We start from the raw sequence: 22,472 nt of genomic DNA, 5'->3' as shown, positions 1-22,472 counted from the left end.
GCAGAATGACTAGTTTGTGGAAAGCTTCTTAGAAAAAGTCATTCCACATTCACATAGTATGCATAGGAGGGAAATACTGATGCAGGTGCATTTGCTTTCCATAAAGTATTTATATAAATTCGATTGCTTTTTATCCTGCAGGGTTTCTTATTATAACATTGTCATTTTTAGTTGAAAATTAGTGTGGCATATAATTACTGATAAGTAGACTGAAGAGTTACAGTATATTAAATAAACAATCATTTTCTGAGAAGTCCCTTTTAATTGGAGCTAATGATTTAATTAGTTCTACACAGGCGAACACTTGTTAGCATTGGTGCCCTGCAGCAGTGGGTCATACAAATAGTGCAGTGGTCAGAATTGAACACATGTCCCAGTTCTACCTTGTGTAATAATGATTTACCAGAACATGCAAACAAAATCATATATTTCAAATCATTGAAAGATCTCATTTTAAATAGATTTGTTTCAGGATTGCATACTAAAAATGTCATTCTATAAAATGCATATATTTTTGCTAGGGCGTGTGGTTACTACTATTTATTATTATTTCCTGTATTATTCTACACTCACATTAAATACTATTGGTGCCAGAATTTTTTGGTGAAGGCCAACACAGCAAAAAAGGGGCTACATAATGGAATGAATTCTATACTTTGTTAAAGTCACTGGGTGAAGTTAAAGATCGCCACAGTCCTCTAGAGTGAAATTCGCCACTTTTCATTGATTTCTATGGGATTTTTAAAAGAATATTTATCGATAGGTGAAAGTGGAAGTTCACCCTTTGATAAATATGCCTTTCAAAATCCCATTGAAATAAATGGAAAGTGGCGGAATTTCACTCTAGAGGACTGTGTTGATCTCTAACTAGAGCAGAGTCATGGTCTGGGAAATCTTTTAAAAACTGCTAGATCTCCAACAAAATACAACAGTTGACTATTTTCTATACAGATTCCTATAAAAAAAACTGGATACTGGTCTATCAAACAACCCCCCGAAAAAAAAGAAGAAGGTACAAAGAGTGCAGCAGAAAAAACTACTCAACCATGAAAACACCTTGAAAAGAATATACAGGATATGCAAATGCCTATTAGCTTCTTAGGAAGATAGATTATGACCATCCAAATGTTAAATTGTTCATGTCACTTCAGATTTTCTTAATGGCAGATTAACGTTAATTGAAAATCACTTTCACGTTATTTAAAGTGATCTCTGCTGTGTAGTTGTTTTTATAATTTCTTGGTGTAATAAGTCAGCCAGGCAATAAAATACGGTATGTACATATTGCACATTAAACTGGCCGACTACGAAATGTTTCCTAATGTAGAACTTTGTATAAATAGAAGGACAACATATTTAGATCAAGGAAAACAGAACAAATAGAGAATGTAGGCTATGGGGCACATTTACTAAGGGTCGAAGTCAGTGGCGTAACTAGACATTACTGGGCCCCACAGCAAATTATTTTTTAGGCCCCCAAAATGTTTAGAGGTTGACTTGTTTCTCCAATATTTATTGAAATTGTATATGAATTAGGGCCTCATGGGGCCCCTATACCTCCTGGCCCCCCTGCAGCCGCAGGGTCTGCTTCCTCTATAGTTACGCCCCTGGTCGAAGTGAATTCGAAGTGAGTTTTCGACTTCAAAAACTTAGAATTTCGAAGTAATTTTTGGGTACTTCGATTTGGGTACTTCAATTTGAATTGTAAAAATCGTACTGTCTCTTTAAAAAATGTCGACAATTCGCCACCTTAAACCTGCCGAATTGCTATATTAGCCTATCGGGACCTCCTAGAACCTATAGCCATTATTTGGCTAAGTTTTAGAAATCTAAGGGTTTTTTTTGAAAATCGTTCGATCGATTGAATCGTTCGATACGAATGATTTCTACATTCGATCAAAATATTTGAATTCGAAAACGGCTAAATTCACTCAAATAAAAACTTTGACTATCGAATTTCTACAATTCGATGGTCGAATTTCGAAGTTTTACGACTTCGAAATTCGACCCTTAGTAAATGTGCCCCTATGTGTCTAATACCACATCTAAAGGGGGAATTGTTTAGCTTTGTCTAAATCTTCTAAGGCCACATTAGACCTGCCCATAACTTACTCTTTCCTGAGCAAGCCACACTCTCATTATAATTATTCAACCTTAATAGTATAAGGTACAATATGCTCTATTGAAACAACCTCTAATGTCAAAAGATTTTAAGCTCTACATGATACCAATGATAACTACAGCATGAGTGATTCATCCCCTTGTCCTCTCTCTCCCTCTTTTTTGCTTCCATTCCCCCTCTGAAACAATTGCTTGGAACTTGCTTTAGGAAACTCATAAATTATTGGACACAAAAGAGTATGACCCCAAGTAAATATACAGAATCATTCAAATTTAAACATAATTATTTTATTGACCTAGAAAACCTTGCCTGTGTTAATTAAATGGCAGTAAATGACACTTAGTGGACATTGTTATTCAGAGATTGAGCTAACCATACATGACAGGAATACACAGAATCATCCATTTCCTTTTTCATAGATATGGCTTGCTTAATGCAGGCTGTCAGACAGTAATCTGAAGTAGTGCAACAACACACCTGCATATATGGAAGGTGTACTTTTTCACTAGCAATTAGAACTCTCAGCTAGTGTTGAGCAAATGTGTCCCGTTTCGCTGAAAAATTAGCAAAACTGTGAAAGAATTTGCGAAACGCACTGAAGTCAATGGCCTAGTTTACATGCAACAATTTTTACACAATCAACAATTTTACACACTCTAAATGCGTTAAAGTCAATGGGCATTTATTCTTATGGCGACTTTTTTGTCCTAATGCATTAAAGTCAATGGGCCTTTTTTCTTATGGCGACTTTTTTGTCCTAATGCATTAAAGTCAATGGGCCTTTTTTCTTATGGCAACTTTTTTGTCCTAGTGCATTAAAATCAATGGGTGTTTTTTCTTATAGTGACTTTTTTGTCCAAATGCATTTAAGTCAACAGGAGTCTTTTCTTATGGACATTTTTTCTCAAAAATAAACATTTATTGGAATTATTTACAGTGATGTGAAAGGGTATTTGATCATGTCCTGATTTCCCAATTATTTTACATCTGTTAAAGAACAAAGTTATCCAACGGTCGTCTATAACACATGTGAAAAATTTGAGATTTTTTTTAAATAAAATCAGACTTTTAAAAAAAATCACAATTTTATCAGAATTTATTAAACCCTGAGGATGAAAAAGTCTGAATTCGCCATCTCAGATCTGTAGAGGTTGCATTTAAGTCAATGGGAGAAGTCCCAATGATTTCTTGATGTGCGCTGGGTTTCATGCAATACCCGGAAGATTTCCAAGTTTTCGGGCAAAAAACATAAGAAATCTGAGTTTTCAGGTGGAATATCCCAAAAAAATTGTGAAAATCAGATTTTTTTCCTGCAAAGCAAATTTTCGGGAAAATGTAATAATAAATAAGTGTTAAAACCCCCAAGCGGATTTGATGGGAGTTTGTAGCAGAAAATGTTGAGATAAAATTGGACTTTAATAAATAACCCCCTACATGTATTAACTTGTTGCACCACCTTTATCAGCAATAACCAAACCTAATGCTTACTATAATTTATCATTTTTTCACATGACTGCTAAGGAATATTAGCCCACTCTTGTTTGTAGAACTGCTTTAATCAACCACTTGATTTAGGTCCTGATACTGCTATTTTAAAAGGTTTAAGTCAGGAAGTTAACGAGGCAAATACAAAAATATACAGTATATTGTGCATATTTGCATATGTTTTTGTTGCATAGCTTTTGTGTGACATTTTTTCCCACAAGTAATTTTTTTCCCCTCAAACCCAAAAATTGATCATTCAGCCTAATGTTTGAGAGAAGTATACGCATCAGAAAAGTATGGTTAAGTGAAACAAACCTTGAATAAGGTTTGCATATAAATACTGAGAAGACAAGCTATAAAATGTATACAGGTAAAGAGTCTATTTAAAAGACATTTAAAGATTAAATAAATAGGGATGGGCGAATTTTTTTGCCTTGTTTCGCCGCAGATTGATGCCCATAGACTTGTATAGCGTCGTGGACAAAAAAAAAGACGTGCGTCAAAAAATATTTGTCATGCAACAACATTTTTTTGGACGCCCATAGACTTTAATGACATTTCGCTGGCGGCGAATTTTTGGCAAAACGAAACAGGTCAAATTCGTCCATCCCTATAAATGAATCCATTAGTATTGCTTTGCCACCAATATGGATTTATGCATCTTAGTTACCATCTGTTGCAACGTACCATTTTATTATTACACAGAAAAATGGAAATCTTGAAATATAATATTTGCTGAAAATGGACTCTGGGGGGCAGATTTACTAAGATTTGAAGATTCGACAGTGTTACCGTTTTCAGGGACTTCAGCAAAGTGACAGGCACAGGCGTCACTTCTCTAACGAAGGAGATAAGTGCTAGTGGTGATTCGCACTTTATCGCCAGTCAAATTTTCGCTCTGGTGAAAGGACGTTACTCTGCAAATTAACCAAGATGCAGATTTTACTGAACGTTTCCTGTTTTGCTAGACTTGTCATCGCCAGCTCAGACCAGGCGAAGTGCACTGGAGTTCATAGATCTTCCTCATTCTTCTGTTACTTACATCATACAAAATTCCTTAAACATTTTTTGGGTAACTGGGTTCCCCCTACTTTTTCTAACATATGGCACATAACTATACAGTGGGCTCATGTGTAGGGCATTATAACAACTCTATTTTATTTATTAAGGTTCCCTGGACTTGTGTAATGTAATGTATTTGCTGCAACATATATAACTCCATTCAACGTTAAATTTCCCGCCGTATGAAAATCAGCCTGATCGAAGACCTCTAACGAAGTTGCGCTAGGCAGAATTGACCGCTATCGCATCTTCGTTTTGATTTGCTTGCATTGCCGAAGTTATGCTAGCGAAAATTTTCGCCTGGCGAAGTGTTGCGATGCCTGCGAAGCCATCTTGTATAATTCTTTGCTTTACTGATTTAGTTCAATATTTACTACAGAAATGGCATCTAATATATTGACTGCTTAAGACCCGGGGTTTCTGTATAGCAGGTATGTATGTCATTGGGAGCATCATCTCTTAAGGCTATTAATACATTTAAAAATAGGAAGAATAGAATTATTTTGTCATCATTTATCTATATTAATCATCATCAAGAACAAGTCACATTATTACAGAAAAAAAGTCATTTATCCTTCCATTAGTGAAGGATAGTTTTTATTATTAGAACACTGACTAATGCATTGGAACATTTTGGATTTTTTATTAAATACATATCACCTAACTTGTAGTAGCCATTTTCCTTGTATTTTATTTGATTATCATTTATTTGAAATAATATCATGATTTGAGTACGTTCAGTACCACCAGACCATCTGCCAAGTCCTCTGTGAAAATAAGTGTTAGCACCAGCGTGCATACATGTATGCTAATGTGTGTATGCACCAAGGCATGTAAATGTATAATATCTAACACACACGCACACAACTGTAAAAATGTAAAAATATACTTACAATAACACCACTCTGTGTTACAGCTTCCTTAAAGGTAAAATTGCACACTGCCCAGGCAAAGTAGTAAGTGGACATTAAAGGAGTTTGTGAAAAATGATCTGTAACCCATCCACCTTCTTCGAAAACAGAGGTTTCCACAGGCATATTTGACAAAGAAAGGTAAGAGGTCTGATGCCTAATACTTATTTTGAATGTAGCCTTGTAGATGGGCTCATCAAAACAGGGGAAGGCTTTTCTGGCGTGAATAGGGGAAAACTGAGTAACAGCAAGGAATCTGAAAAATAAACAGGTAAAGATGTGTTAATCAAAATAATAAAGGCAACTAAAGCAGATATGACATCTATACAGCAGTCAAGAATGATTGTGTAGTTCTAGCAAAAATAAACCCAAGGTATTTTAAGAACTAGCATACAAAATGTTATATAAAATATTACCTATTTTTGACATTCACAAGGTCAGAAATCTGTATGCAATGTTAATTACTCTGTCTCACATTAATTCATCTACAAGTATGTTCAGGTAGACTGGAGATGTCATGCCATATGTTCATTAAAAGTTCTCTCAATTGAATTCCTTGTCAAAACTGCACATACTAAACTCTGCTGCAAGTACACTGCATCACACTAGATGAAAATGAACATTAGGATATTTATTTTTAAAACTGCAAAAAAGAAGCAGCTTTTTATGCATTAATAAGTGATAGGTATGCAAAAAGCAATATCATTTAATGGAGCAAAAAAACAATCTTCAAATATGCAGACCTGTTTACATTTTTTTCGAGAGATAAAGAATATATTATATTATTTATAATGTAAGAAAACAGCAAAATGCATTAATTATGTTCTCCTATTTTCCTTACACAATATGTACTCTAAAGCACAAAGTACTGCATAAAGTTTTTTCTGCATTTTTGCTACATTTGAAAAATTGTACAAAAGTTTTAATTAAACACTTCATTTCCAAGATCCATACAATAAGCAGTGCATTTCTCAGCGTGTGTGTCCAACTGAAATTAGACTATACCACTAAAGACTAATAAACATGCCCTAAAGTTATAATGAACAACTAACAGAAACAATGTATTTGCTATGCTTTATAATTATATTATAATGTGCATTTAGCTGAAAAAATATTGGATTATTCAGATGCATCTGCTCATAGCCAACTTTATATTTTTCTGTGTTGGTTGGTGGTGCTCTCTGTTGTGCACTGACCCTTCTGTTTTAACATGTACACGGATGCTCTCCTCTGTCAGCATTCAGTACAGTTCCCTGGCAGTGCAACAGAACAAATCCAACCCACTGCCATCCAAGAGAGCAACAACATTGCCACTCAGGTCTATATTTTGATCTATATGTAGGGACCCTAAGGGTTCGTTTCCCCTTTAGTCGGAGTCTCATGGTGAGATACAGGGTTTCCTAAGGGGCAGAGCCCTTGTGATTGGTGCAGCATGGCTGATCCCAAAGGCAGCCACAAGGTGTCGCTGTGCAACAGTATAAAAGGAGATGCCATGTGCTCAGTCAGCCATTACAGGATTACAGATTACAGTTTTACAGTTTTGCTTCTGAACCTTGTTCACTGTGGAGATAGTGAACCCAACCCAGGCAAAATGTAGGCAAAAGGGAGTTTGATAGGCCTGCCAAGGCTGAGCAGGTTCCTCCAGTGCCTAACAGCTCAACCAAGGAAGATTTGGAGTTTGGATTTCCGGATTTCCATGTTCTCACTATGGAGAGTGTTGAGAGCTGCAGTTCAGCAATGGATGTCGGGACAGCTCACGCTATAGACAGTGTTGGGAGCAAATACCCGAAGTATTCAAGCCTTGTTGCTGCTGTGGATGCCTGTTAGCTTTGTGTGAGACTACCCATCTGTGTGACTCCTTTGGGGGTGAATGTTACCTGAGGGAAAGGGGTAGGAAAGGATAAGGATCCAGCAATCTCCTGTTTGGAGAAACAGGCGGTGTGCCTGCCATCGGGAAAGGTATTTGGGCAGGTAGTGCTACCTAGGACTGATACTCTTTTGGGGACAAGGGATGGAGACTCTTGGGCTGCCAAAATAGAGTTGCGGGACTTTTCCTGGCAGGGAATTACCAGGACTGGACTGCTACAGGTTCCTAGGGTAGTGGGTCATGCTTTGAATGCATTTATGTGTATAATGTTAGTTTACTTCCCCTTTAAAATTGCACTTCTTTGTATAAAGAGTGATTGATTTGTTTCCTAATGGGACTATCCTCAGGTGTATTCCGGGACCCCATTAAGTGGAGGCACTGCCAGAGAGGAGTTTCCCAGTACCTTTCACTTAGAAAAGGCGACTCAGGACCTGCATCGGTAAGAATTATGTGATATACCACCTTGGCACAAGGGAGGTGGCCAAAAATGGGGTACATATATATAAATAATAAATAAAAAAAGTTGAGAGAAGAAAAAAACTGAAAAAAAAGAAACAAAGAAAGGAAAAACCTTGGGATATATTTGTCAGGAGATCAATATGCTGCTGTTAGTCTGACTTGCGAATACAAACAGCATATTTTTACCACACCCTGTAGCCCTTTGCTATTAACCCTTAGCTAAAAACTGAAGTGCCTCAGCCCGATTATCCAATTTTTTTCAAGATATCTCAAAGACTTCTAGATTACATTATCAGTGATTTCAACAACAATTAGAATCTTTTATACACTGTACCGCAGAGACAAGATAATGTGAATACCTAAAGCAAAGACTAAATCAAAGGTATAAATAAATAAAGAACAAGGCTAAAATATGTTTTAAACAATTGTAATTTCAGGAGTGTACAGTATGTGCCTCATAGAACCAAACTGATTTTAAGTGAATGTGCTACATCCTAAGAGAAAGTAAGAACACAAATTAAGCCTCAGTCTACATTAATTTTATTTCTGCTCAGGCACCTCACAATACTTTTAGGCAACATGGGGGAAAGAAAGATTTGCAGGGACTATGGCATTATTTCAAACCATCATCACCAGCAGGCATAAATCCAAAATGACCCCAATTACTCCAATCCTGATTCACCACTACACTCAACCTATTTCTCACCTACATAAAAGGGACTTTTACAATATTGTTCACCCATAATTGTTGCTGGATTACGAATTCCAACATATTTTATCATGTCGTCAAGGGTTAAAGCATGTAGTCCAGCAATACTAAGGTTGCATTCTTAAACCAATATTTCATGATAAAGGTTTTCCCAACTCTTTAGAATCAGCGGCTGCATTAAAATGTAAATATTCACCCAATTACAGTCACAACTGTGTATCTGTTTACATGTGTGTAAATCTGGCTCCCTGTTCTTTGTTTCTGCAAATGGACTTGATAGCATTAAACAAAAGGGGTCATATATAACCACAAGTGCAGTTTGCAAAGTGCATTGCAAATGCAAAGTTATTGGTTTCATATTCATTCGCTTTTGCTCTGGTTGCTTTATTAACAACGAGTATTTCCCAACCATGAAAGCATATGGTTGCAATGAATATATTTGTAACTCTTAGCCTGGGTTATGTAGACTAGAAGATATTCTTAGAATTCTATTTTATCTCATAAGCACCTTCATATATCCCAGTGTTTAAGCTTGTAGCTATGAATGTAAAAAGGCTTTTATAGCCCAAAAGCAGAATATCAATCCCAATACAAGAGTGCCATACTAAAGCATAGTACAGAGTATAATATGCAAAAACTCAACAACAAAAAAGCTGGGTGGTCATTTATAAAATTATAAATCATATTCTTTAATGACAAATTATAACAAATTATAATTTGTAACATCTTTGCCCACAACAGAAATCAACTAGAGGCTGTGTACAAGCTATACTTTAAGGCTCTGCAATTTTTGTGGCAGATGATTTTCTGAATTGCACAGTTGGCCAAATTGCCCAACAATTCAGGCAGTTGAAGCAACTATTACAAATTTCATATTTATTAGTCATTTACTTTATATTCACCTCCCAAAGATACCTTCCCCAGGCTATACTATATTTCTGCTTTCAGACAAAATCAGTTCAGACAAAGACAAAATCAATAACTTGGTTGAACCAGGCACCAAGGGAGGCAACTCTAATATTATCTCCATAGGCTCCCAAAATAACTCACTGAACAAAATAGCTCTTAGGCTTGCATAGCATGAATGGGAGAAAATATATTAGTTGCATTATAGGAAAGTCCATAAGCAACAAATTTTTTAGCAACAAATCCCACAGACCATTAGCTTAGAAGTTATAGGTTCAAAGAGATGGTAAATGGTTACTATTATAACCCAACAACACAGTTTTGGTCAACTTAATGCCTGGATGGAAATATTACTACAAGGTTCACTTTTCATAAAAAAAATCAAGCTATTATTTCACCAAAGCAAAAGTAAGACTGGGAAACAGGCAAAATGATTTATTCTAGCACTTTGAAAAAACACTATAAACAGAAATAACAGCCAAGCTATAGCTAGTTATACCAAATTTCGCTTAAGATGATTTTCATTTTATCAAACTGTGGGGTTTGAATATAATCTTGAGAATAGTTCACTACCTGAAGATACTAATGCAGGCTTCTAAATCTAACACCTAAAATGTAAAAACCTAATGCTTGTTCCAGCACGGAAATTACATTTTTAAATGCTAAAATCTTGGTCATGTACTAATGTTGCCATTAATGTTTAGGAACATGTTAAAATGGGCTCTAATTCTTTGCAAATCTTAGTTCTGGAATACAATAAATTAAAGGTTCTTATCCATTTACAGATCTGTGAAATAATTACTAATTATTTGTATACTTTATTGTTACAAATCAAATGAAAACTATTTAATGTGTTTCCAGACTCCTTATATCTTTCCCCTCTGCTACACGGCACATACAGTCCTTAAACATGAGTTACTGTACATCTATAATGCATATTGCTGTTTTATCGTTTTATATGAGTAAAAATCATTCACTTAGGAATTAAGCCAACTGGTACCAAAAAGCTCTTTGATCTGGGAATGTAATTCACTGGGTACTGAGATGACTATAAAACTGCATGCACTTCTAAATGTATCGTGGGACTTGGGTGGTAAAACAGAACTAATCAGATAAAAGGACACAGTGCAGTGCTTAACCTGAATTGTTGTCTCTGTAAAGCTTCTTGAATTATAATCCTTTAATAAAGAGAAAGCTTGACTGAGTATTTGATTTTAGTCTTTTAATGGCACTGTTCAAACAAGTACTGTAGTCTTATGTTGTGAAACTTTTACTTAAAAATGGCACATAGAGGATTCTGACTACATGCTATCTATTATTAGTGTGTCCCATTGGCAATATCTGTCAAGAAATGTTAGTTTAGGTAACAAATATAGCACAACTCTAAAAAATGATCTATGAATTGTCACCTTATTTTTCTTGTACTTTCAATAGAAACAGCTTTATCAGGTCTGTTCATTGCATTCAGCCAGTATGAACGCTAATAAGATAAATATGTGCCTTTTCTGATCCAAGAGGCATTTTGGCATCAGTCAAGAGCAAAGTTATTGTACTAGTTCTTTATTGCCATTAAAACAGTACAAATAGTATAACAATATAGAATACTGAAATACCTAAATATAAAATACCTAAAATAATGATTTATAAGACATCAAAGTTAAACAAACTTAGACAGTTCAATACATATACACTCTCTATTTATACCACCCCCACCACCTTAATTTTTTTTAAGCCACGACAAAGCATTTGAAGGAGATGAGTCATGGTAGAGAAGATTTATCATGGGTGACTAATCTCTACATCTGTTATCATACTAAAACCTCATCTTCCCCAATAACTGCCAACGTAATTGTGAGGATAATTGTGAGATGACGGGTGTCCTGCCGGGACTCCTGCAGCCATCTTCCGGGTGCGTGTTTGTTCGTCTCTGATGCGCGTGTCTATTCAAGCCTGTCTTTTCTTTCGGGGCATGCGTGACGTCATCTCACTTGGTGCGAAAATTCGAATATTTAAAGGTGCCTACTTCCCATTGCCCAACATAGTTCTGTTGTAGATCATGGGTGTGCTTCTAGTCTGTTTTCTTTGTCCCTTGACCTTACTTGTCCTTGACCACTGCCAGGGCCGGCTTTCACCTGGGCCCCATAGGCCAGCGTCCTCTGGCACCCCCTCTTCCATAAAGAATTGTGCGCATGCACACACTTTCTGTAGTGGAGCACTAAGTGCCTAGTTCTTAGCACTCCAGAATCAAGCTAGTTGAGTGTAGCTAGGCAGCATGCCGCCCCTTATCTTATGCCACCCTAGGCCCAGGCCTTTGTGGCCTCTCCACAAATCCAGGCCTTACCACTGCATTTTGCTGCCTGAATGAACTTTTGCCTGTTACTAACTATTCTTCCGGATCCTGACTCTGTACTGTGCTGGTTTTGAAAACTTATCTCTAACCCCATCTCTCCAGTCAAAACATTACGGTTCCCTTGTCTGCCCAGAACCGTTTTGGCAGCGCACTCGGGAACCACCTTGAAGAACCGTACTACTTCCAGATCACAGGTAAAAGCTGACAATCTTTATTTTCATTTACACATCTGATTTACAAACATAACGTCCGAGGTCTGACGCATTTCATGGCTACACACTTCCTCAGAGACCTCCTGGGTCACAGCGATGCTAGGGTAAGACTTGTCTTTTTACCTTTTCATATACTTGTCTTGTGTATGGGGAAATCAGGTGGATCGTACCGGCCCAAAGGTTTAAACAAAGGATCCAGGGCAGGAGGCACGCAGATCAAAAAAACGCTTTATGGTGAGCAGTACATGGGCCCTGGCGAACATTTTAGAAAACTAGATAATCAGAGTCTAATCCCACTTTTTGTATTTACATAACCACAGTAAAATCCGGGAGCAGCACTGGATGTACTATGCCCAGAACTCTAGCCTTGGTTCTCTCACTTTAAGATCTGGAGGAACCCAAGTAGCAGAGGATTCCTCCTAAAGCAGACGGCGAGTGTTATAGGCTATAGCGTGAGCTGTGACCATAACCTTGGCGGCTGTTCTGGGTTATATGAAGCAAACACACACCCTTCATACCCAAACTTCTTCACTTGGTGCACAATGACAGAGGGTATGGTAACCTCCAATACAGGGTAGAAGAAAATTCACTTGCAAACAAGACATGCATTTGCAGGGCAAAACCTTGCAGTTTTTAAAATGTGGAAGTGCAATGTTTCAGGGACATACCCCTTTGTCAAGCTCCTGTGAATGCATGTCTTGTGTGCTAGTGAATTTTCTTAAATGCTGGATTTTGGGATACCAAACATGACAGTAATTAGTTACTTGAATCCACACCCTGTTCTGTGAAAGACAAGAAGATATGGAAGTGAAAGGGAGGTTAAGACCCTTATTGCTTCAACTGAAATCTGAAATGAATTTGAAGATAGCTGTCTGTGCTGTGATGCTTGTCTACATCACCATGCTTAAAAGACTTGTAGGGGGGTGGTGTTAAAAGAGAGTGAAAATGTAACTGTTCATAAAGAAGCTTATGTTGGCTCTTAGTTTTTTCTATATACTAGAGAGCTTCTACATTTAGAGACAAACTTGTTAGGCATTAAAATAATCTTATTCTATATTGTCATTCTGTCAATGACCAAGGTACCTAGTGAAACCCTAAGGGAGTTATTTATCAAAATCTGAAAATATCTGAAAACTACTCCAGCTAAATCTGCACAGTTTTTTTCCTCTTATTTATCAATACATTTTTTTGAAAATTTTCTGTGAAGGATAAAACAAAAAAAAAAAAAAAATATATATATATATATATATATATATATATATATATATATATATATATATATATATAATTGTACAAATTTTTTGGATTTTCCACCCGAAAACCGATTATTTTGGATTTTTGCCCAAAAACCACAAAATCTTCGGATTATTGCACGAAACCCAGCGCAGCTCAGGATATCTTCGGGACTTCTCCTATTGACTTATTAACAACCTCGGCAGGTCTGAGATGGCGAATTTTCTGATTCTGACTTTTTCTATCCTTGGGTATAATAAATCCCAAAAAATCTAGGGTTTTTTTCCACTAAAAATTCAGATTTTATAATAAAAAAACATTTGGCATTCGAACTTTAATAAATAACCCCCTTAATCTTTTTTCCCATGCCATACAGTGTAATGCTCCCAGTTTTGGAATAAAATTTGGTTTTCTATGCATAATGATATTAGTATAATAAAATGATATTCTGAAGAAAGTCACATTTTAGCACAGAAGGTAAATGTTAAGGTAAGTTACTTGCGTTTTAATAGTAGCACGTTAGTATAATGGAGCATTAAATTATCTTTACTCTTCAAGGTTCATCATAGTTATCTAACACAGGCCTCTGTGAATAAGGCTCCATTGCTTCAATCACTGAGCTGCTAAAATCAGTTCCCTATTGCATCTTGCCTTTAAAATCTTTATTGGTTTCACTTTAACCAAGGCAACAACAGTAATAATATTGTCATAAACATAACCACTAGTTGCAACAACAAAATATATAGCTGCAAAGAAACTGTTCATGTAATTAATCCCATCCATTCTGCAGCTTTTTAGACATAAACAAATTTCAAACTGCATTTCATTATATGGTATGCTCTTCCTTATACCCCCTCAAAATAACATCTTCCAGTTATTTATCAGGGGTTTAAAATAGTTGTTATTTAAGAAACTGTTTGACCTTGTGCTGACTTTTTTTTTTTTTTTACACAATTTCAGCAAATTAAGATCATCTTTAGTTTTTTTTACGTGTGGTTGAGTCTCTGCCTGAAATCAGGATCAATACAGTATGCTTATGAACTGCTGTGTCAGCTATGGAAAACATAGATGAGAGCCATAACTCTGCAGCAAAGTTCAGCTCTGTGATATGCTTTTATCATTGTTGTACTTTAAAGATCTGTCTTTATAATATGGAGGTTCCATTCTGAATTTTTTATGAGTTGCTTTAATAAACTTACTGGACATGCTACCTCTGAGTACAAAGCTTATTGGAGAAAAAATTCCAGAAAAGTACACAGGGATGTTCAAATGAATTGCTGAATCTATTGCTGTATGTATCTCTTAAAGCATTTCACTTTATTGATATATACCCTGATACAGGACCTTAAAAGTCTTAACAAACAAACATAACAAGCATATAGCTTTACTCAACATTGGAGAGGATTATATTTAAAACAAATGCATTTTAGTACCTCATTTACAGAATAAACAAACAGGGATATGAGTGATTCATAAGCATAGCCCCTGATACCACGATAATCCATTTGGCTCAGTAATACAGTTGACAGATTATGGAAAAGAGTAGGTAATATCAACTTTGACATAATGACATTGACACTGATTTCATATTATTATCTGATACCAATAGGCATATTCTTATTTGCATATACCAAGCTTTAACAAGATATTTCTTTTTATACCTTGAAAAGCACAGAGGTTATGTGCTGGAAATACTAATGTAGGCTTCACTTATCTTTGTTGTGTCTGGAATTTGCTTAATCTCAGTAAGAATAACGAAGTGTAAGAAGAACATTGTGAGTTTTTTTTTTTTCATCTATTTTACAGGGAATCGTACATTTTTTCTCAGATTCTAACTTACCTGACTTCAATTGTAAACTGTGCTTTATAGCCTTGCAAAAGTGAGTGTTATTTCTTGACAAGACTCCTCTTAAGTAAAGAGATATTTATTGTACTTATCAGCATCTTCAAACTTCTAGACACTGAGCTTTACACAGCCAGAAGTAGCTGTAGTGTTGGAAGTCTAAGGGTGGTGGCACACCACCTCGTGTGGCAACTTCGTTCGACTTTGGAAAACCAAAGCAATACGTATGCCATCCCGTCAGCGACTCTTCTGTACTGTAAGATTTCCCTTTAGTTTTTACCCTAGAATCCTCTGCCACTCTGCTACATCAACTTTGTCCCTAAAGACTTGCCTGTTTAAAAAAGACTATTAAATGCCCCCCTTAATTAACAGAAGGCAACATTTTACAACAACCTAATGTGTCAACTTTGCCTGACTTTAAATTGTACAGTCATATGAGCAAGGTCTTTTAACCCTATTGTTTAATTACATAATCCCAATTACTTAATTAATTATATATCTCCTGTTTATTTTAGCATTATTGCAAAGCACTGCAAAGGGCTACATAAACTATGATAATGACGATGAGAGTAATTATTGAGTACCATGTTTAAATTCCTTTGCATAAGTTCTAGCTAATTACTTACATGTGTATTTCTAAAGATATATGGCAAGAAAGGATTATGGCTTCTGTTTTCTAACTCTGCCATGGGCATCATCAGAAGTGTGTGTAATGCAAAAGAGTGAGTTGAATGGTGGAATTTGAATTAGAGTAGAATATGAATATGATGCATTTAAGTTTTCTTCACAGTTTTATTCAACTAAGTAGTTTTTTTAGATTCCAATTTTTTAAATAAATAAGTTAACATCCTTATGTTATGGTAAAACTTTGAGCTTATTCAAATTCTTAAAAAAAAACTCCAAGATTCACAAATTCAAATTTTGATAACTAGGCCTCAAAGTATCACTGTGGAAATCCACAGCTGAAATGTGTGCATGTGTGCCCAGTTTAACAACAGGTTATATTACCATATTGAATAGGACACAACACAACACACAATTCTTTTAAAATCGTGTAATATTTAAAACAAATGTACATGAAATATTTAAATGTACTTCCCTTTAAGTAAATGTGCTAAATGTGCTTATATTATATATAGTTCCAACAAGAAACTGCATCTTTACCTTCATCTTTTAATGGTTTGCTGAGTTTTTACATTCTGACAGCATATGCAGAAAAACATATGATCTGAAAATAGCATTTACTGTCAGTTTTATTAAACTACTTAGCAATATTTTAAGTCACGAATAAAGATGCCTAAACTTAAAATTAAAGGTCAAGTCTATTGAGCAAATATATATAAAAAAAGAATTGTAATTATTTAAGCTACATGGCACAGCGCATTACTTTCAATTACACATATATTTAATTATTTATAATATTTATGTTATGTATATAATTAGTATATAATTATTTATGTTTGTGTATTTAAGATACATACAGTATATATATCTAGAAAGCTTCACAATAGTATATGTATTGTATAAAGATCCATTTCATCACCAGATAAAATCTGTGAGTTTACCTGGTCACAAAGTATACCTGGGTATTCTTCATCTGATATGGGTCATGCAGATTTACAATGCACAAGAAGGATGAGCTACAGGCAGTGTTCGAACAGATGTCCTGATGTTCATGGAAAAATTAACAAGGTCAGGGGAAAGACAACCTGACAACAAGATTATTAATGGTAAGTCAAAACTGCACACAATTAAAAGTGTAAATTCTGTCAAAGAAGTTACGTACCTATTCTGAGAACAAGTATTATCATATCAGTCAGTGTATTTGATTAGTATTTCAAGGCATATTGACATAGTACCATATATTCATTTTTAGAATCTGTGATTTCATAACAAGTATGGTATATACCATAAAAAGCATGTTTGCACAAGCTGGCTATTCCTTTGACACAGGAACCCTAAAAATACATTGCTAATGAATTAATTCTGTTTCTGCTACTGCAGCCTGCAACATTTATGAACATAAAGGCCCAAGTCTGTCTGTATTGCAGGTTAACATCTTACACATCAAGGTAATGCCAAGTTTTGTTTCTTTTATATATTTAATAATATGCACAGAGCTGTGAGTTGCAGGTCCTGACTATTTTTGCCTGTTCAAGTCATGTAATGCTGTAAAATGCCTAAACAGATTACTTGAGCTTAAGAAAATTAAAACACCTGACCCAAATGGTATTTCCCAAGGGTTCTAAAAGGGGTAAGATAAGTTATAACTACAATATTCTTCCAAACCTTTAGTACTATGGAACTAGCAAAATAGAGGCATACTATTTAAAGGAACAATGATAATTGATTGTTTTTTTAATTTCAGTACAATTGTAGTCTTAAACTGGCAAGCTCTTTTGATGATCCAATGATTATCCCTTAAAACCCATGGGGGCAGATTCATTAAAGGGCAAAGTGGCAGACACTAGCTGCAGAAATCCCATCTGCGTTTACTAACAGGCATAGAAGACAATTTGCTAGTGAATGAGACCGTCACTTGCATATGTTCGCACCATACCTCTAGACAACTTTTTGTTCTGGCGAATGGTCGTTACTCTGCAAATTCACTAAGATGTGAATTTTACTGAACGTTACCTCTTTCACCAGAGTTTACTTCGCCACCTCAGACCAGGCGTACTGATAAAACAAAGCTACATCTTCCTCAATCTTATGTCAGTGACATCATATCCTCTATGCTGGAAATTCATTAAAGTTGTAAAAAATGCAGGCAACTTTTACTTTTTAAAGCGGGATTGTCTTCAAAAGGCGAACTATTGAAGGAGACCTGTCACCCAAAAAACAACAATTCCAAATCCTATTTTATCATGTTAGTCGAGCAAAATGAACTTAAATACACTGTAAAAAGTATTTGAATCTTGTTTTCTTCTTTTGGGAATTAAGAATTACCGCAAGCATGCAGGAGACATTTTGTGGACATTGTTATTAAGACAAGCTTTGCATCATCTTGTTTGTGCACCAGAATGGGGGACCTGATGTCCATCCCCATGCACTGGTTAACAATTAAATGGTTAAGAGAACAGGGGGAATGTGGGGAGAGAAGTGACATCTTGGAAGTGCTAAATGGAAAGTGAAAGTAATTGCCAGCCCTGCCTCTATACCTAAGGCATAGAGGAGGGGCAGGCAATATTTGATTGACAGCTATGAATGTTTAAATAAAAAAAATAATTTGGGTTTCATGTTTAATTTAAAAAGGACATTTATTATACAGCTTTTTATGTCTGGGTGACAGGTCCATTTTAAAGATTTTTGTGTTAACATTTTTCCCAGACATTTGAGGGACATGGCATGTTTGTTTTAGGGTGGGCTCATGTGTAGGGCATTAGAGGATCTCTAGGTCTATTATGGTTCCTTGGACATTTGTAATAATAAGTGGCCACTTCAAGCATTTGCACCAACATCTCTAATAAAGACGACCATACGACTTTTATGTACCTGTCATATTCAAATTGACCTAAGAGTAAGACTACTAACAAAGTTTTGCTAGGCAGAAATGAATGCCAGCAAAACTTTGCTATGAAATTCTCGCAGTGCCGAAGTAATGCTAGCGAAAATTCAACAGCATTCAGCTGCTGAGACGCAACTTTGCATTTTGTGATTTAGTGAATCAGCATAGTGGTAACGAATTTGTGCCAGACGAAGTAGCATGAAGTGTGGCGAAGTGGTCAATGGCAAAAATTCACCCTTTAGTGGGTTTGCCCCTCTGTATTGTTCTTGTAATTTGCACTGCATTGTTACTCATTTAAGAAAAAAAAATTGCATTTGAGAAACGTTTGCTTAATGAGAGAATATTTAACAACTTTCCAATATAAACATTTACAGTGGATTTAAAGTTAAGCAAAACATGTATTTGCTATGAAATTAAGTAGATATTTATTCAATTCTTTTCTTTCTTACTTAACAATGTAGCAGAAGTGAATTCTCCTAGGTCTGTTAATCAGCTGGCTTCAGCTACACTGCTTAAGAAGTCAAAATAAAGCAGACAATATAAACACCCAGACAACACTTTTAATTGCAATTACATTTAACTTAATCATTGATCATTTGCAATCAATGTACAATATATTAGACAATTGCAATTTCTTTTATTAGGCAAAAAACTATTTCAGACTGGTGATCCCATTTAAGATATTAAGCAGATATAGGAACGCTACTTAAATATTAAATGAGAAACACTTTGGCAAATGATGCCACTTAAAAGACAGCAATAAAAGGCAGGTGCTTAAGAGTCACATGCAAGAAACGCTAACAACAAAATCCAAAAAGAATTCTTAACCAATTGTTTGTGGTTGAACATTTTGGGGTATATTTCTTAAAAGTGAAGTTAGAGATCGCAACATTCCTCTAGAGTGAAATTCTGCCTCTCTCCATTAATTTATATTGGATTTTGAAAGTCTTATTTATCAAAGGATGGACTTTCACTTTCACAAATTGATAAATACTCAAAAAAAATTCCCATAGAAATGAATGGAGAGTGGCGGAATTTCACTCTAGAGGAATGTGGCGATCTCTAACTTCACTCTTTGATAAATATACCCCAAGGGTTGCTACAAGAAAACATAACCAAAATGTCTTAAAATATGCTTAAGAATGTCACTATAAGGTTCGTGACACAGGTAGGGTAGTACTCTCTCTCTACCAGCATATTTATGCAAGAAAGACATCTGCATCTGTGACTACTTGTGATGCCTGCCATTAAAGAAAATTTGAGAGTTTGGGTGCCAAGTGCTGCCTGTCACCACTGGTTATCTTTTTGATTATGGTGTCTTTTTCACTCTTCAATCATTAATTAAACAATGCTAATTTCACCAATACACATACACAATATGACCCTGTATGATCCGATACATTATGGCATCAAAATTCAAATTCACCCCCCGTTATGTCACACACACGTAATTCTTTATTGATTGGTGTACCACTCCAGATTTTGTCACCACTCCAGTCCAAAATAAACCTACACCTCACCAATAGTGATGAGTGAAATTTTTCGCCAAGTTTGTTGTGAAAATGACACCCATAGACTCTAATAGGTGAAAAAAATATGTTTCACCACCTCATATGTTAATTCACTAAAGGGCAAATTTTTACCAGAAAACGCTTCTCTGCACTTTGTGCCATTTCGACCAGGCAAAAATTAGTTACCACAACACTAATTCACTAAAAATGTGAAGTTGCGTCTGGGGCACCGAACGATGGCAACTGTTCGCTAGTGTTACTTTAGCAGTGCGAGCATTTCAAAGCAAAATGAAGCTAGCTTCTGCCAAGTGAAACTTCGTTCGACCTCTTACGCTTAGGTCAATTTGAATAGGGCGGGTACATTTGGGGGGCGATTCACAAAGGGTTGAATATCGAGGGTTAATTAACCCTCGATATTCGACTGGGAATTAAAATCGTTCGACTTCGATTTTAGTGCAAATAGTGCGATCGAACAATCGAAGGATTATTCCTTCGATCGAACGATAAAATCCTTCGAATCGCAACGAATATCCTTCGATCAAAAAAAGCTAGCCAAGCCTATGGGGACCTTCCCCATAGGCTAACATTGAGTTCGGTAGCTTTTAGATGGCGAACTAGGGGGTCGAAGTTTTTTCTTAAAGAGACAGTACTTCGACGATCGAATGGTCGAACGATTTTTAGTTTTTTAGTAGAAGGTAGCCCATTCTATGGTAGAAGTAGCCCAAAAAACACTTCGAAATTCGAAGTTTTTTTACTTCGAATCCTTCACTCGAAGTTAGTGAATCGGCCCCTAAGTCATATGGTCGTCTTTATTAGAGATGTTGGTGCAAATGCTTGAAGTGGTCATTTTTTATTACAAATGTCCAAGGAACCTGACTAAAGACAAAAAAGATCCTCTAGTACCCTACACATGAGCCCACCCTAAAACGAATGTTACATTCCCCTCAAATGTCTGGGGAAAAATGTTAATACAAAAAAGTTAGAATTTTTGTAGGCAATCCCACTTTAAAAAAGGACAAATTGCCATAGTTTTTACAACATTAATGCATTTCCGGCAGACATGATATGATGTAACTGAAAGAAGATTGAGGAAGATTTAGCTACGTTAGTCCCTTCTACTTGTGGAGGCCCATTTATCAACAGTCTCATTTTAGTGGTTTTAGAGGTTTTGGAAACCAGTGACTAAACTCACTTTCTCTAAAACAACAAATGTCTTGAAATGTATTAAAAGATCCTAATTTAAAAAGCACGAATGGAAAAAAGTGCTAAACAATCCAAAAAGATATATGAATACCTCTAAAAGTTTTTGGACAATTCCTAGCAAAAATAAAATTGGAAAACTTCTAAAAGTTCATATTGATTAAAAAAGTTTAATAGGATATTTTTTTTATAGGATTTTTGTATTAGAGTTTTTCATTGTTTTATACACTTAATAAATCTCAAATTTTTAGTGCTTTTAAGAAAAATAGGAAAACCACAAACGTTTAGAGCTTCGTGGAAAAAATTGTAATTTGATTGTTAGTAAATGGGCCTCTTATCTTGCACTTGTAAATAATAATACAATCCAGAAATTCGGGTGTTATCAGCAGGCATGTATGTGTGGATAAAGTGAAAAGTATATGTAAAATATATTCTAATATCTGTCACTCTGACATCATTGAGTGAAAAATATAAGAATACACTGAATATTTAAAGCTCTTTGGTGTCATATAAAGAATTTAAAATGCAGTTTTGAAAATTAATGTATATAACACGTGTGTGTGAGTTTTTAAATGTATGTGTAATAAAAAAAGGGTATGTATTTGTGTTTTTGATTCTGCATACTGTATTAAAAATATGATCTCATGCTCACTAAGTATATGCAGTACAGAAGATAAACCAGCAAATCTTGGTCATGGATCAGGTTGGACATTAATGATATGTGCTCAGAGGCAAAAACAGCCTTATATAAGAATACACTGAATATTTAAAGCTCTTTGGTGTCATATAAAGAATTTAAAATGCAGTTTTGAAAATTAATGTATATAACACGTGTGTGTGAGTTTTTAAATGTATGTGTAATAAAAAAAGGGTATGTATTTGTGTTTTTGATTCTGCATACTGTATTAAAAATATGATCTCATGCTCACTAAGTATATGCAGTACAGAAGATAAACCAGCAAATCTTGGTCATGGATCACGTTGGACATTAATGATATGTGCTCAGAGGCAAAAACAGCCTTAATTAGCATATGACAGAGTAACAGATTAATTTGAATCAATACTCTTGAAGGATAATGCATGCAACAGAATCA

At 35.5% G+C, this 22,472-nt stretch overlaps 1 protein-coding gene across 1 annotated transcript in view; it reads right to left on the bottom strand.

Annotated features, from left to right (window-relative positions):
• Nucleotides 1-22,472, bottom strand: part of trhde.L (thyrotropin releasing hormone degrading enzyme L homeolog) — a 313,341-nt gene that overhangs the window by 250,794 nt on the left and 40,075 nt on the right. Inside the window, exon 2 of the mRNA XM_018241799.2 lies at nucleotides 5,563-5,836. Coding sequence (XP_018097288.1) covers nucleotides 5,563-5,836 — 274 coding nt within the window. The remainder of the gene's footprint in view (nucleotides 1-5,562; nucleotides 5,837-22,472) is intronic.

Source organism: Xenopus laevis, chromosome 3L (genome assembly GCF_017654675.1).
Source record: "Xenopus laevis strain J_2021 chromosome 3L, Xenopus_laevis_v10.1, whole genome shotgun sequence".
NCBI lineage: Eukaryota > Metazoa > Chordata > Amphibia > Anura > Pipidae > Xenopus > Xenopus laevis.
Note: the sequence above shows the minus strand (reverse complement) of the source record. Positions and strands in the feature narration are given on the sequence as shown.